The 15,565-nt window shown below is 42.1% G+C and overlaps 3 protein-coding genes across 13 annotated transcripts in view; 2 read left to right on the top strand and 1 right to left on the bottom strand.

Annotated features, from left to right (window-relative positions):
- The window catches only part of LOC129833531 (dynamin-2), a 47,289-nt gene extending 45,834 nt beyond the window's left edge, over positions 1-1,455 (bottom strand). For all 11 annotated transcript variants that reach the window (XM_055898198.1, XM_055898192.1, XM_055898193.1 and 8 more), the window contains exons 1-2: positions 1,369-1,455; positions 958-1,244 (exon numbers count right to left, since the gene is read on the bottom strand). In XM_055898198.1, the coding sequence (XP_055754173.1) occupies positions 958-1,118 (161 nt within the window). In that variant the 5' untranslated portion in view covers positions 1,119-1,244; positions 1,369-1,455. The remainder of the gene's footprint in view (positions 1-957; positions 1,245-1,368) is intronic.
- Positions 1,456-1,548: 93 nt separating this feature from the next.
- On the top strand, positions 1,549-6,675 carry LOC129833532 (queuine tRNA-ribosyltransferase catalytic subunit 1-like). The gene is made up of 9 exons (XM_055898200.1): positions 1,549-2,018; positions 3,013-3,081; positions 3,363-3,501; positions 3,622-3,816; positions 4,039-4,177; positions 4,308-4,383; positions 4,587-4,696; positions 5,070-5,154; positions 5,232-6,675. Exons 1-9 carry the CDS (start codon positions 1,731-1,733, stop codon positions 5,382-5,384), a joined length of 1,254 nt encoding a protein of 417 aa, XP_055754175.1. The 5' UTR covers positions 1,549-1,730; the 3' UTR covers positions 5,385-6,675.
- Positions 6,676-10,741: 4,066 nt separating this feature from the next.
- LOC129833529 (potassium channel subfamily T member 2-like) overlaps positions 10,742-15,565 on the top strand; it is a 130,830-nt gene continuing 126,006 nt past the window's right edge. Inside the window, exon 1 of the mRNA XM_055898188.1 lies at positions 10,742-11,156. Within this exon, the coding sequence (XP_055754163.1) occupies positions 11,062-11,156 (95 nt within the window). The 5' untranslated portion in view covers positions 10,742-11,061. The remainder of the gene's footprint in view (positions 11,157-15,565) is intronic.

Here is a 15,565-nt window from a genome sequence, read left to right as displayed (position 1 = left end):
AAAACTATACAGTATATTTACGCAGGATACAGTGCCTAACTACAGGTAATATTTTTTTTTTTTTTACAGGCGAAGGTATAAAATTCATAAGGGTATAGAAATTATACATAACAGCAGATCCTATGCAAACACCACTGGGAAACCAATGTTCTTGGCCTCTTTGTGGCATCCAATCTTGCCAAGCGCAGCATCATATTTAAGTGGATTAAAGGGGGACAAGCAGCCTAATATTCAACTAAATGTTTTTCATATACCTAAATTCTAGACTACACTCCATACAGATTATGCTCAACATAGCCTGTCAGACTGAAAAAAGCAGCTACTGTAGCTAGTTGTGTTCTATTGTTGTGTAATGTCATCATGTCACCTAGAGAGTTATAAATTACATACATCTTAAATGGAAAACAATACAATGTGTACTGGGAACAGTCTACAATACACAAATAATTAAGTTATCTAATCTACTGATCAGTCGACTGAAGTAGCCTGATTTTATTTCCGTGTTCGGCCCTGCTGACTACCGCTGACACTATTGCAGGAGCAAGTTATTTGGTCCATGTTTATTGAATTTTGATTAATTTCCTTACATAAATAGATACTACTATGTAATATTTCTGGTCTTAGACCAGTGCCTCCAGGCAACTTTTCACGATTTCCTTTGAAACATTTGTTATTCGCCCTGGCTTGCCACGCAAACGTCGCATCTAACGTCAACATTTCGTTCCTCCTCTTTCGTTTTGTTTTGTTTTGTTTGCTTACGCCAAGTGCGTAAATGAGTATGTGACCAAATACCCGTTTAGGAGCACGGATCATCTCACAACTTTACCAACAGGTTATCTAGCTAACGAAATTCCTAACTAAAAACTGACTCCAGGGAGCTTTTGCAAATTGAGTTGAGTGAGCTAAACCACAAATATGATAGCTGTCTAGCTAACGTTAGCTTTGTGCACCACCAACCTGCCAACGAAATTTTCCAAGACCGAGCTTTTTCCAGCACTCTGCCCACCGACCACAGCAATTTGCGGTAGGTCCAAGTTACAACTCTGGCCGATGGAACTGAAAGCGTCCTGAAGTTTGTTGATAAGGGGGATCAAATCTTCCATCCCCCGGTTCCCCATGGTTTCGTTGGATCGGCTCCCCTCTGGAACTAACGTTAGCCTACTACGTTAACGTTACTAGTTAGCAAGGTGCTCGGGTTACTCCGAAGTGTTGAACTCCACCTTTCAAGCCGCCCTGTCTTCACTCTGTCAAAGGAAAATATGCTGTTTAAAATTGTGTAACTCCCAATTTAGTGGGATTACAATAACGTGTTCTTATATATACAAAAAATACTCAAAGTCAACCAAACGAAACGGATAGAAAACTCACAAAACAAAACTTCCACCATCCGGTCAGGCAAGTCGACATCCGACCTAACCGGTGATTAGGCTACCGCCTCCTGTCAATTAAATAATTGGTCAATCTCACTGCTCGTCTCTAATCACTCTCCTTTCATTGGCTAGTTGTTTTTAACGTCAAAGGGGTGCGTTCACCCCTGGACATTGCTTCAATGGGCAAATTAATACTTGATGATACAATTATTAAATGAAAAGACATGCAAGGATAGCTTCTACGAGTTTGCTGTCAATAGTATTGTAATGGAGACATATTTTTGACAACTCAACGCAAATATTAGATTACTGTAGTTCCGGTATGTCACGTGCTTGTTGACGTCGTCTGTGTGCAACAACATGGCTGCGCCCATAGCCAGAGGAGCTGCAACGAGCAGCCTTGAAACAGGCATGGTTGTCAAGAAAGCCGTTTCTATCGTTTCTCCTCTTGCTCTCCGAATCATCGCCGAATGTCCAGTGACCAAAGCGAGGGCTTGTGATCTCACACTTCCTCACTGTACGGTCAGCACCCCAGTGTTCATGCCTGTTGGTACACAAGGCACGATGAAGGGAATCACTGTGGACCAACTCGATGATCTGGGATGTCAGATTTGTCTTGGCAACACATACCACTTGGGTATGAGGCCGGTAAGTGTAGCCCAATAATGTAAGAAAGGAGCCTAACGTTACTCGTTATAGTCCAATGACCTTACATGTTCTGTTTAAAGGGGAAATCAGAATTTGCTACATCCATTTTTGGATTTATACATTAATGATATGTACCCTTTGATTCTTGAAGAATATAATTTATAAATGCCTCATGAGCTTAGTTCAACTGTCATACCCCCCCAAAATATATACAATATAACTTTGTTTTACTCCAATCTTTGTGAACAAAATTAATGTAAACAAACACAGTATAGCTTCAACATGGTCAAAGCTATAATTCTGATATCATGGATGGTCAGTCCTTGCATCCATAGCTCTGTCTATGAATTTGAGAATGGTTACAACAGTGGTGGAGAGGGTTTTTTGTTATTGTTTCAACTGCTGATTTGCACTTTAAAGGCAAATTTGCTCAGGAAGCCAAAACAGCCAAATACTCCATCTTAACGTTAATTGATTCTCACTTGCGGTCCGGTTCTAGAAACATAAATCCCTCTACTTTCATATCACATCAAAATAATTTCGCAAATGCACACTTACTGTAGACTGTTTTAACTGTTTTAACTCAGTTGCGGCCAACAGTGTTTTTCAGTGACAAAAAGCTGTAAAGCTGTGTATAACCCTATAAAGCTGTGTATAAATGTAACCTTTTGTTTTTTGAAAATTATTTATTGCTAATATGAAAGATATAAGGTCCTTATGCTTCCAAAACTGTACCGCAAGCGATGCGTGTTAATGTTCAGACTGAGCTTCAGGGCTCTTAACAAAACTCCCCTGTATAGAAGACGCCTTCATCCAATAACTCTTATGTGTAATGTAATGGCACTGAGAGTCATTATCAAGGGCTACATTAAGTGGTGCTAGGGCTATTCACATTGTGTATCAAAGATGATTGACCCTGTAGACAGCTCTTTGTTGTCATTGTCTGGTGTGCTGCAGACAGTGAGGATGGTGTTGTCTGTCTGTCCGATCACAGGGTCCTGAGCTGATTGAGAAAGCAAATGGCCTGCATGGCTTCATGAACTGGAAAAGAAACCTTTTGACTGTGAGTATCAGCTAATGTGTTGACTGCGTAAGTGGGCTAAAAAGAACAAGGGTCTCTTTCAACCAAATGTCTGCTTTTCAAGATATGTGAGCGTCATATGATGCAAAATGCATCATATGGGGAGGATTTCTGTATTTTGAAGGTCACATATCTTGAAAACTTGAGTGCTGACAAGAAAAAAAATTTGGGACTACAGTATGTCAATGATGGACTATTGAAACACAAACCAAAAGATAGTTTTTGGTTGGAATTTTCCTTGAATCCCTACCATTTCTACATAGGACAGTGGGGGCTTTCAGATGGTGTCTCTTGTTGAACTATCTGAGGTTACTGAGGAGGGGGTCAAGTTCAAATCTCCTTACGATGGGAAGGAGATCCTTCTGAGTCCTGAGCAGTCAATCGCCATACAGAACAGTCTGGGTAAGAAGGACACAATCCAGTATCCACTCCAAATGAATCAGTCTGGAAAGTAAAGCCACTATACTTCAGGTAGTACTCCTGTTCTTAATTTTAATATTGCACCATTTCTGTTTTGTCCAGGGTCAGACATCATGATGCAGTTGGATGACGTGGTCAGCAGTACGGTGACTGGGCCGCGGGTGGAGGAGGCTACGTGGAGATCGATTCGCTGGCTGGACCGCTGCATTGCAGCCAATAAGAATCCAGATAGACAGAACCTGTTTGCCATCATCCAGGGGGGCCTGAACGCAGAGCTGCGCAAAGCCTGTCTAGACGGTAAGATATTCATCTATGTCTATCCTCCCTCAAAGCCATTCAGCACAGCAAATTGCTCTGTCTTCATGCCAATTAGCTAATTAGTTTAACATCTTATTTTGGAAATACAGTGGAAAAGAGCTAATGAAAAATACATTATCTGATACCAAATTTCGTGAAATTTGCTTATTTCCAGAGGATACATTATTTTTTATTTTTTTTCTGTTCCTGTGCTTTTTACAGAAATGACAAAACGGGAGGTTCCTGGCTTTGCTATCGGTGGGCTGAGCGGAGGTGAGGAGAAGGATGATTTCTGGAGGATGGTGACACTCAGCACAGACCACCTGCCTCGGGAGAAGCCTCGCTACCTCATGGGGGTTGGGTATGGCTGCCATCTTCCTTATGTTATAACAGCACATTTCCATGCATAAATGACATAAATTGCAAATGTTTTGTTGTGCCGTACAGATATTTTTATGTATGTGGTTCATGTGTTTTGCTGTGGGTCACAGTTATGCAGTAGACCTGGTGGTGTGTGTTGCTCTGGGTTGTGACATGTTTGACTGTGTCTTCCCAACACGCACTGCAGTAAGTATTCCATTCTCTTACATATTATGAGTCACCTACTCTCTATTAATTTACTTCAAAATAAGTATTCTTATCACAAGTGCAGAGATACCCAATAGCTTATTTTATAATTTAGTCCATAGCAGTACTACTTTCTTTATAATGATTATGTTGATGAATATGGTTATGATGATAATGAAGTGATCTTCTTCCTTTCATCCCAGAGGTTTGGCTCAGCCCTGGTCCCGTGGGGATCTCTGACGATTACCAAGAAGCAGTTTGCCAAGGATCTACAGGCAATAGACCCAGACTGCCAGTGCCCCACCTGCAGGAGGTAAAGCCATATTAACCCTGGTACACTGAGGGACAGAATACAGAGGGATGAAGGAATGGAGTTTGTAGGGGTTAGAGAAACTGGTTTACAAATCTCAATTCTCTTCAATGGATGTTTTTAGTTGTAGGCTGAATGATTCTGAGGATTGTTTTCTCATGGGGCGGCAGGTAGCCTAGTGGTTAGAGCATTGGGCCATTAACCGAAAGGTTGCTAGATTGAATCCCCGAGCTGACAAGGTAGAAATCTGTCGCTCTGCCCCTGAACAAGACCATCATTGTCAATAATATAACTGACTTGCCTAGTTAAATAAAGGTTAAATATATCTATTTTTTAAATACATTATGGGTTTTCTTTTGCTCCCCAATGACTCCAGGCACAGTCGGGCCTATCTGCATGCTCTGTTCAAGAGTGACACCGCAGCCATGCATCACATTACCATCCACAACATCTCCTACCAGGTCTGTGTTTCTACAATGGTTTACTTACTATTTGCCATAGATGAGATAATAACCTTATCCTCTATCTTTGCGTCCAGCTCACTCTGATGCGGTCGCTGAGACAGAGCATCATAGATGGTCGCTTCCCAGACTTTGTGAGGGCATTCATGAAGAGAATGTTCCCCTCTCCTGAACAGTATCCAGGCTGGGCGGTGGATGCTCTAGGAACAGTCAACATCACATTGAATTAAACTGCTTTACACAGCCTGGGACTTCCTCTGAAATGGCCAATAAGACCTTTTATATGAGAAATCAGATCTCCTTTTTAAAAATTGTTTTGTTTGTTATGAAATTGCTTTTTCTACTTTTATGCTTCACTTGGGTAATTGCTTCTGCCTGTATATTCTGTCAGACTTATTACTGAATGGTTCAATGACGGTGATGTGCCTGAATATTTTACTGTCTTTATGATTTAGTTACGTTCATGTTTTGTTACAGTACAGGTAGTTTTTTTGTCGTTTATATGCTAAACATTCTGTTGAAAGTTATGAATTTACATTGTACTGCTTTCAACTCCTGTCAGACATACAGTACTTTTGTGACATCCAGTTTTCACTGCAGACCTTTTCAGTGTATGATAATGTAGGAGTGGAGTAGTGTTGTTGAAGTCCAGGAACTGTCTCCTCTGATATATTCAAACACTTTTAGTTGTTACCATGGCTACAGACCAGCGGCCCACCCTCTTTAAATTCCATGCATGACTTCTAACACAGAAATGTGGTCATAAACTAACAATTAGAGAGATTCGGAACATTTCCTAGGGTTTATTATCGACCTTTACCAGCAGGAGGAAGGAAATACATTTCTATAATTGAGTTCTGTTTTGTTGTGCAAGAGATGAGGACACAGGAACCCACATTTGTGTGCTTTTGACTTTGGGCCACTAGAGGGCAAATATATTCTAAACCTGATGAAAATGCACGTGAGTCAGATTACACCATCTATTTAGTTGACATGCTGGAGAAGTTTCATAGGAAGGAATGGGAATTATACCCACCCAGTTTGGTTCAAAAGCAGAGAAGTAGAGCATGTATGGTTTAGTCAGATTTGCATGCTGAGGGCAGACAGAGTAGTGGCAAACCAATTCTCAAGGAAGTGGCTTAGGGGATCACAATTTCCTGTGTCTCCGAAGTGCTACTTTCTCAAACAAAAAATGACACCCAATACAAAGAGTTCCAGCAGTCAAGACAGTCGGAGGACAGAGAATAATAGGGTGTCATAATCTGCCATTGAAGCACACCAGGATCAAAGACACATTGGAAAACAATAGGCAAGATTTTTTTGTTTGATTGGTTCCTGTTTTTCTGTTAGAAATTGAGTTCCTTTCTGTTTTAGTTTTTCATTGTAAGACATCTAATTAAAGCTTTAATAGGCTACATTGCAGTTGTAAAAGCACCTGTTGCCTCTAGTTGAGAGACAAGATCTTTAAATAAAGGCACCCTGTATAGGCTACATAGTTTATACATGGGTTGTAATTGTGAATACCTGTCAGTTATTAGTTTATCATGCTAAACATATAATAATAAACATGTAATAGTAATGAGCAAGTTATTCTTTAATGAATCAACACGGTTGACAATCACATTTTTACCTAAGTCTGTGCGTGTCACTTTAATTCGATTATTTTATGGGATATTGTAGTCCTATTGGATGAATTCTCTAAGAGAACACAAATATGAATTTTCACAAAGTCTGCTGCCTCATTTTGTATGATGGCAATTTGCATATACTCCAGAATGTTATGAAGAGTGATCAGATGAATTGCAATTATTTGAAAAGTCCCTCTTTGCCATGCAAATGAACTGAATCCCCAAAAAACATTTCCACTGCATTTCAGCCCTGCCACAAAAGGACCACCTCACACCATGCCAGTGATTCTCTCGTTAACACAGGTGTGAGTGTTGACGAGGACAAGGCTGGTGATCACTCTGTCATGCTGATTGAGTTCGAATAATAGACTGGAAGCTTCAAAAGGAAGGTGGTGCTTGGAATCATTGTTCTTCCCCTGTCAATCCTGGTTACCTGTAAGGAAACACGTGCCGTCATCATTGCTTTGCACAAAAAAAGCCTTCACATGCAAGGATATTGCTGCAAGTAAGATTGCACTTAAATCAACCATTTATCAAATCATCAATAACTTCAAGGAGAGTGGTTCAATTGTTGTGAAGAAGGCTTCAGGGCGCCCAAGAAAGTCCAGCAAGCGCCAGGACCGTCTCCTAAAGTTGATTCATCTGCGGGATCGGGGCACCACCAGTACAGAGCTTGCTCAGGAATGGCAGCTGGCAGGTGTGAGTGCATCTGCAAGCACAGTGAGACGAAGACTTTTGGAGGATGGCCTGGTGTCAAGAAGGGCAGCAAAGAAGCCACTTTTCTCCAGGAAAAACAACAGGGACAGACTGATATTCCGCAAAAGGTACAGGTATTGGACTGCTGAGGACTGGGGTAAAGTCATTTTCGCTGATGAATCCCCTTTCCGATTGTTTGGGGCATCTGGGAAAAAGCTTGCCCGGAGAAAACAAGGTGAGCGCTACCATCAGTCCTGTGTCATGCCAACAGTAAAGCATCCTGAGACCATTCATGTGTGGGGTTTCTTCTCAGCCAAGGGAGTGGGCTCACTCACAATTTGGCCTAAGAACACAGCCATGAATAAAGAATGGTACCAACACATCCTCCGAGAGCAACTTCTCCCAACCATCCAGGAACAGTTTGGTGACGAACAATGCCTTTTCCAGCATGATGGAGCACCTTGCCATAAGGCAAAAGTGATAACTAAGTGGCTCGGGGAACAAAACATCAATATTTTGGGTCCATGGCCAGGAAACTCCACAGACCTTAATCCCTTTGAGAACTTGTGGTCAATCCTCAAGAGGCAGGTGGACAAACAAAAACCCACAAATTCTGACAAACTCCAAGCATTGATTATGCAAGAATGGGCTGCCATCAGTCAGGATGTGGCCCAGAGGTTAATTGACAGCATGCCAGGGCGGATTGCAGAGGTCTTGAAAAAAAATTTGAAGGGTCAACACTGCAAATATTGACTCTTTGCATCAACTTCATGTAATTGTCAATGAAAGCCTTTGACACTTGTGAAATGCTTGTAATTATACTTCAGCATTCCATAGTAACATCTGTCAAAAATATCTAAAGACACGAAAGCAGCAAATTTTGTGGAAATTAATATTTGTGTCATTCTCAAAACTTTTGGACACGACTGTACACAGCTGCACAGTTATTTATTTTGCACAGTTGCCTGCATAACAATTGGCACGCCATGCAGAATCGACCAAGTGTGAACAAATACAACTTAACTGTTTCTTAATGCACTTTGGTAAAAACCAACGACCAGGGGGGTCTAACTCATTTTGCCCCAGGGGCCGCATTCGGTCTTCAACAAGGTCCAGAGGGCCGCATTGAAAATGTGTTATATTTCCTTGTAGTCAAATTTTGCAAAAAATATTTGACTATCCATCGTTTTGGGAATGTTCTGTGCTCTGAATGTTTGGGGATTAGCCTATTATCGAGCTGGACAGTCAAGAAATGGTATGAATGTACAGTTGAAGTCGGAAGTTTACATACACTTAGGTTGGAGTCATTAAAACTCGTTTTTCAACCACTCCACAAATGTCTTGTTAACAAACTATAGTTTTGGCAAGTCAGTTAAGACATCTACTTTGTGCATGACATAAGTTATTTTTCCAACAATTGTTTTCAGACAGATTATTTCACTTCTAATTCACTGTATCACAATTCCAGTGGGTCAGAAGTTTGCATACACTAAGTTGACTGTGCCTTTAAACAGCTTGGAAAATTCGATTAAATGATGTCATGGCTTTAGAAACTTCTGATAGGCTAATTGACATCATTTGAGTCAATTGGAGGTGTACCTGGGGATGAATTTCAAGCCCTACCTTCAAACTCAGTGCCTCTTTGCTTGACATTATGGGACAATCAAAAGAAATCAGCCAAGACCTCAGAAAACAAATTGTATACCTCCACAAGTCTGGTTCATCCTTGGGAGCAATTTCCAAACACCTGAAGGTACCACGTTCATCTGTACAAACAATAGTTCGCAAGTATAAACATCATGGGACCACGCAGCCGTCATACCGCTCAGGAAGGAGACGCGTTCTGTCTCCTAGAGATTAACTTAATTTGGTACAAAAAGTGCAAATCAATCCTAGAACAACAGCAAAGGACCTTGTGAAGATGCTGGAGGAAACAGGTACAGAAGTATCTATATCCACAGTAAAACGAGTCCTATATCGACATTACCTGAAAGGCCGCTCAGCAAGGAAGAAGCCACTGCTCCAAAACCGCGATAAAGACAGACTATGGTTTGCAATTGCATATGGGGATAAAGATCCTACTTTTTTTTCTGATGAAACAAAAATAGAACTGTTTGGCCATAATGACCATCGTTATGTTTGGAGGGAATAGGGAGAGGCTTGCAAGCCGAAGAACACCATCCCAAACGTGAATCACGGGGGTGGCAGCATCATGTTGTGGGGGTGCTTTGCTGCAGGAGGGACTGGTGCACTTCACAAAAAAGATGGCATCATGAGGTAGGAAAATTATGTGGATATATTGAAGCAACATCTCAAGACATCAGTCAGGAAGTTAAAGCTTGGTCGCAAATGGGTCTTCCAAATGGACAATGACCCCAAGCATACTTCCAAAGTTGTTGCAAAATGGCTTAAGGACAACAAAGTCAAGGTATTGGAGTGGCCATCACAAAGCCCTGACCTCAGTCCTATAGAAAATGTGTGGGTAGAACTGAAAGAGCGTGTGTGAGCAAGGAGGCCTGCAAACCTGACTTAGTTACAGCAGCTCTGTCAGGAGGAATGGGCCAAAACTCACTCAACTTATTGTGGAAAGCTTGTGGAAGGCTACCTGAAACGTTTGACCCAAGTTAAACAATTTAAAGACAATGTTACCAAATACTAATTGAGTGTATGTAAATTAATGACCCACTGGGAATGTGATGAAAGAAATAAAAGCTCAAATAAATAATTCTCTCTATTATTATTCTGACATTTCACATTCTTTAAATAAAGTGGTGATCCTAACTGATTTAGGACAGCAATTTTTTACTAGGATTAAATGTCAGGAATTGTGAAAAACTGAGTTTAAATGTATTTGGCTAAGGTGTATGTAAACTTGCGTCTTCAACTGTAGGTCCATTGACTGCACAGTGATGATTAGCGAGCGGGACAGTCAATAAACGGTATGAATATAAGTCCATTATCATTTCTACACAGTTTTGATTTGGTTTTAGTCATTTGAAAGTATATAGAGAAATTAGGTCCTTAAATGGATTAATTTAATATCGCATATGACTCATAAATGGTTTATTGAGCTTACATTAACAAGAATTAGAGCATGATCTGAATAAATTAAATAAATTAACAAGGCATCTTCAATAAAACGACAACACATCACTATAAAGCTCATGCAAATATGATTAGCTTGTTCAGTATTTAAAATGTGCCCTGCAGGGATTTGGGCTCGTAACCTACTGCTCGTAGACTCAGAGTACGTAATTGTTCGAGCAAATGGGTCTGCTTTCGCTGCGTCCATAAGGAGCCAGCGGGTGTTCAAAGAGACAACCAGTTGCTCCGCATCCTGTCAAGCCAAAAGTACTTACGTGCATGTCACGGCGGAGCATCCTCGACCTGTTGCAGAAGATATTACATTGTGTCAGTAATAAATTAACAACATTTTAGGGTGTTCATACAGGTATGTGTTATTTGGAAGTTGAATAACAAAAGAGTAGTTAATTTTGATAAGCCTCTCTAGAGGCGTCTCTGTTTGTTCGCGTCTCAATCTCTGGCATTGTGCGCTGGTGGGTTCGGCGCTCAGGAGAAGACCATGGTAGTGGTAGAGCTGGAGAAGGAGGTGCTCCCGCTGCCTCCACGGTACCGGTTCCGAGACCTGTTGCTGGGTGACTGGCAGGCGGATGACAGGTAGGAAATATATTCCAACTTGTTTATTCAGAAGAAATCTGTGTTGGCGCACAACAATCTAGCCTACCCATGGTACCCTGTAATTGCTCACAAGTTAAATTAATCGTAATTTGCAGTCCCTCACTAAACTAAGAAATTAATATTTTGCGTTGCCACCGCAACCAAAAAAAAGAGAACGTAGGCTACGGTAATAATGTCATTTTTATTGATCTGGCTCTGTTGATGGCGCTGTGGAAGAGGATAGGCTACAACGAGCCACTGTGCAGCAGCAACAGGTTTCATAATGGAAAAGACTGAACTAAATGCACAGACTCTATGTTAATGCTTGTGTGTGTGTGCATGCGTGTGTTTGCATATGCATTACGTTTTTTCAGCTATACATCTTGTCCATGCGTGGAAGTCAGGCATGGCAAATCCATTTTGATATGAATAATTATGAACGTACATTTGTGAAAGTGTTAATAATTAGGTAGTAATGTGAGCCTCTGGCAGCCATTCATTTAGTCATTATACCACCTATCTATTATTTATCAAGCCTTAGATTGGGTTGACTTATCATGCTCCCTTTCTTTACCCTGGCTAGTTATGGTCAGGGCTGTTCCAAAAGCAGAACATAACCTGTACTTAACCATCCATTTTCAGGATAATGTATTTGTTATGGTTTCCCCATGCATATTTATTAATATGGGTATGCTTGCCACACTTGGTGTCGATATTTCATTATAGGGACTAATGCAATACTGAACCACCATTTCACAACTGGACCCCTGGTTGGTAGGTGAGAAATCAGGACCAAAATAGCAGGTTGACGTTTTATTGGGATGAGTTTTGTCCTGGAGGCATAACTGAGCGATTTCTGATAGATAGGCCAGAAGCAAAGTCAAAATTCATTACGAAAAACACTAACCTGCACCAAAACACTTGCTTGTGGTCTTCCTCCTGAGTGGGTGTTTAAAATCACATAATTTAAGAAGACTGTATGAACTGAACAAAAATATAAACGCACATGTAAAGCGTTTGTCCCATTTTTCATGAGCTGAAATAAAAGATCCCAGAAATGTTCCATATGCACTTAAAGCTTATTTCTCTCAAATTTGGTGCACAAATTTGTTTACATCCCTATTAGTGAGCATTTCTCCTTTGCCAAGATAATCCATCCACCAGACCGGTGTGGCAAATCAAGAAGCTGATTAAACAGCATGATCATTACACAGGTGCACCTTGCGTTGGGGACAATAAAATGCCACTCTAAAATGTGAAGTTTTGTTAGACAACACAATGCCACAGATGTCTCAAGTGTTGAGGGAATGTGCAATTACCATGCTGACTGCAGGAATGCCCAACAGAGCTGTTGCCAGAGAAGTGAATGTTCATATCTCGATCATCAGTGGCCGACAACGTCGTTTTAGAGAATTTGGCAGTACATCCAACTGGCCTCACAACCGCAGACCACGTGTAACCACGCCAGCCCAGGACCTCCACATCCGGCTGAGGAGTATTTCTGTCTGTGATAAAGCTCCTTTGTGTGGAAAACTTATTCTGATTGGCTGGACCTGACTCCCCGATGGGTGGACCTGGCTCCCATGTGGGTGGGCCTATGCCCTCCCAGACCCACTCATGGCTGCGCTCCTGCCCAGTCATGTGAAATCCATAGATTAGGGCCAAATGAATGTATTTCAATTGACTGATTTCCTCCCATGAACTGTAAATCAGTAAAATCTTGGAAATTGTTACATGTTGCGTTTATATTTTTGTTCAGTATAAAACGGGTTGAAGAAGGCTTCCATTTAATCAACGTTATCCAATACTACAGAGGCAGTAATACTACGGTTGAATGGCCCTGGTCGCAAAAATAAACAGTAATGCTATAACATTACTGAAACAATATCTGAGATATGTCACAAATGGGGTGTTATAATCGTATTTGTCTCTCAGAGCTGAAAAGAACCCTAGCTTCACTTACAATACTATTATTTCCCATGAACTCCCAAAGGTCTTATTGTTAAGTGTGAAGTACAGGCCTTGTGGTCTGTGCATGGTCATCCTCTCACCAGTAGCCTCTTGTAATGTGTAACCTCACTCAGATGGGGAGAAAGATCCATCCTGGTTACAGTTCAGTGGTGAAAGCCAAGGTTGTCTTTAGCACAGTGAGACACTTTCCTTTCTTCGGAACGCGGATAGAATGTGATCTACATCGATATCTGTCCATCCAACCCCTAGAAAGAATAGAAGATCAGTCTTCTTGGTATTAACTAAAACACCGTAGCCAAATGTCTGAGGAGGAGGATGGAAAATGCATGTGACAGAAACAAAGTGGCCATTAAGTGGGGAACATGGGGGCCATAAACATCAGGACTGTCCCCATTGTCTGCATGGCTGAGAGCTTCCAGGAACACTGAGCAGATGTGCTTCAACTGCTGCTCCCAGAGAGAGCACATTGTTGTACTACTTATGTATAATATATTCCCTGCTGTAGTGTTTTGGAGATGGCAGGGTGCTCATCACTCCAAAGGCTTCAGCAGGCACAGTGCTGCTCCGAGCGACACTGTGGGATCTCTTCATGTTCACTCTGCACTCCTCTTTGTTGAATGTGGCAGCAGACACACTCTCTCACACACACACACGCAGGTACGCACGCAGGCACGCACGCAGGCACGCACGCATGCACGCACACACACACACACACACACACACACACACACACACACACACACACACACACACACACACACACACACACACACACACACACACACACACACACACACACACACACCTCCTCTAATCACACACCCAGCAGTTGGAACTGAGTGCCACTCCTCTTCAATGGGACTGGGTTTCAATAAGAGAAAAGTGACTAAATGATGTTTGAAGCTGATGTGGTGATGGGAATGTAAGGGTTTGTGTGTGGCACGCACACACACACCCACACACACACCCACACACACACACACACACACACACACACACACACACACACACACACACACACACACACACACACACACACACACACACACACACACACACACACACACACACACACACACACACACACACACACAAACAACACACATACACGCACACACACACAAACACGCAAACAATCAAACACGTACATACTCACACAAGGATCCTCACACACATGCTTACATATGCACACACACACACACACGTACATATCACATACTCACACACACACACACACACAACCAGAGAATATTCACACATCTACGTACATAGTCACACATGTTCACACATCCAGGCACACACACGCTTGCACGGATAAGTTATCTTTTTTCACATACACACACATTGTGCTCTGGGAAAACACACATTACTGAGCCCTTTAACTCCCTCTCCACTCCGTCGCCCATGGACCCTCTTCCCCCTCCACTATTTCCTCAACACATAGTACCATGTCGTTACTTTACCCTCTTTGAACTCCATTCCTCCCCTTGCCATGTTTGTTTTGATTGCTGGAGTGCCTCTTGTCTTCACACACCACAAATACTCTGCTCAGACCTCCACTGAAGTAGCCTCATGGCAAACATTCCTGTAAGCTCGCGAGATCAGGCGGCTTACAAGGCTACCGCTCAAGGCTTCTCGTCTGAATTCTGAATTTAACAACTGCAGTGGTGTTATTGTATGGTTTATGCTGTGATATGCTAAAAATATTAATTTGTCAACTATCAGCGAACATTATTGTTACAGACAGTACCTTCTGTTAGCAGATATGACACAAGTATTGTAAACGTTCATCCACGCCCTGACCTTAGACAGCCTTTTTATTTCTCTATTTGGTTAGGTCGGGGTGTGATTTGGGTGGGCATTCTAGTTTTTCTATTTCTTTGTTGGCTGGGTATGGTTCCCAATCAGTGGCAGCTGTCTATCGTTGTCTCTGATTGGGGATCATACCAAGGTGCAGCCTTTTTTCCACCTTTAGTTTGTGGGATCTTGTTTGTGTGTAGTTGCGTTCTGCACTGCATATACAGTAGCTTCACGTTCGGTTGTAGTTTGTTATTTTTGTTTCGTGTTCATCTAATAAAACGATGTACGCTTCCCACGCTGCACCTTGGTCCAATCCTTCTCTAAACAAACATGACAGAAGATCCCACCACCCACGGACCAAGCAGCGTGCCCAGGAGGAGTGAAGGACATCCTGGACGTGGGATGAAATCATGGCAGGAGACAGAAGCCTGCCATGGAAGCAGGCGGAGGCAGCGAAGGAGCAACAGCGACGACGCCAGGGTTCGCGGCCACAAAGACAGCCCAAAGGACAGCCCAATTTGTGTGGGGGGCACACGGGGTGGTTGGAGTTGCCGAGGTGTGAACCAGAGACAACCTGGTAGGAGGTAGAGAGGTGCTCGGTCGACCCAGGGAGAGTGCCAGAGCCCGCCTGGGATTCA

Source organism: Salvelinus fontinalis, chromosome 34 (assembly GCF_029448725.1).
Source record: "Salvelinus fontinalis isolate EN_2023a chromosome 34, ASM2944872v1, whole genome shotgun sequence".
Lineage (NCBI taxonomy): Eukaryota > Metazoa > Chordata > Actinopteri > Salmoniformes > Salmonidae > Salvelinus > Salvelinus fontinalis.
The sequence above is the reverse complement of the archived record's forward strand: the minus strand, read 5'-3'. Positions and strand labels throughout refer to the sequence as shown.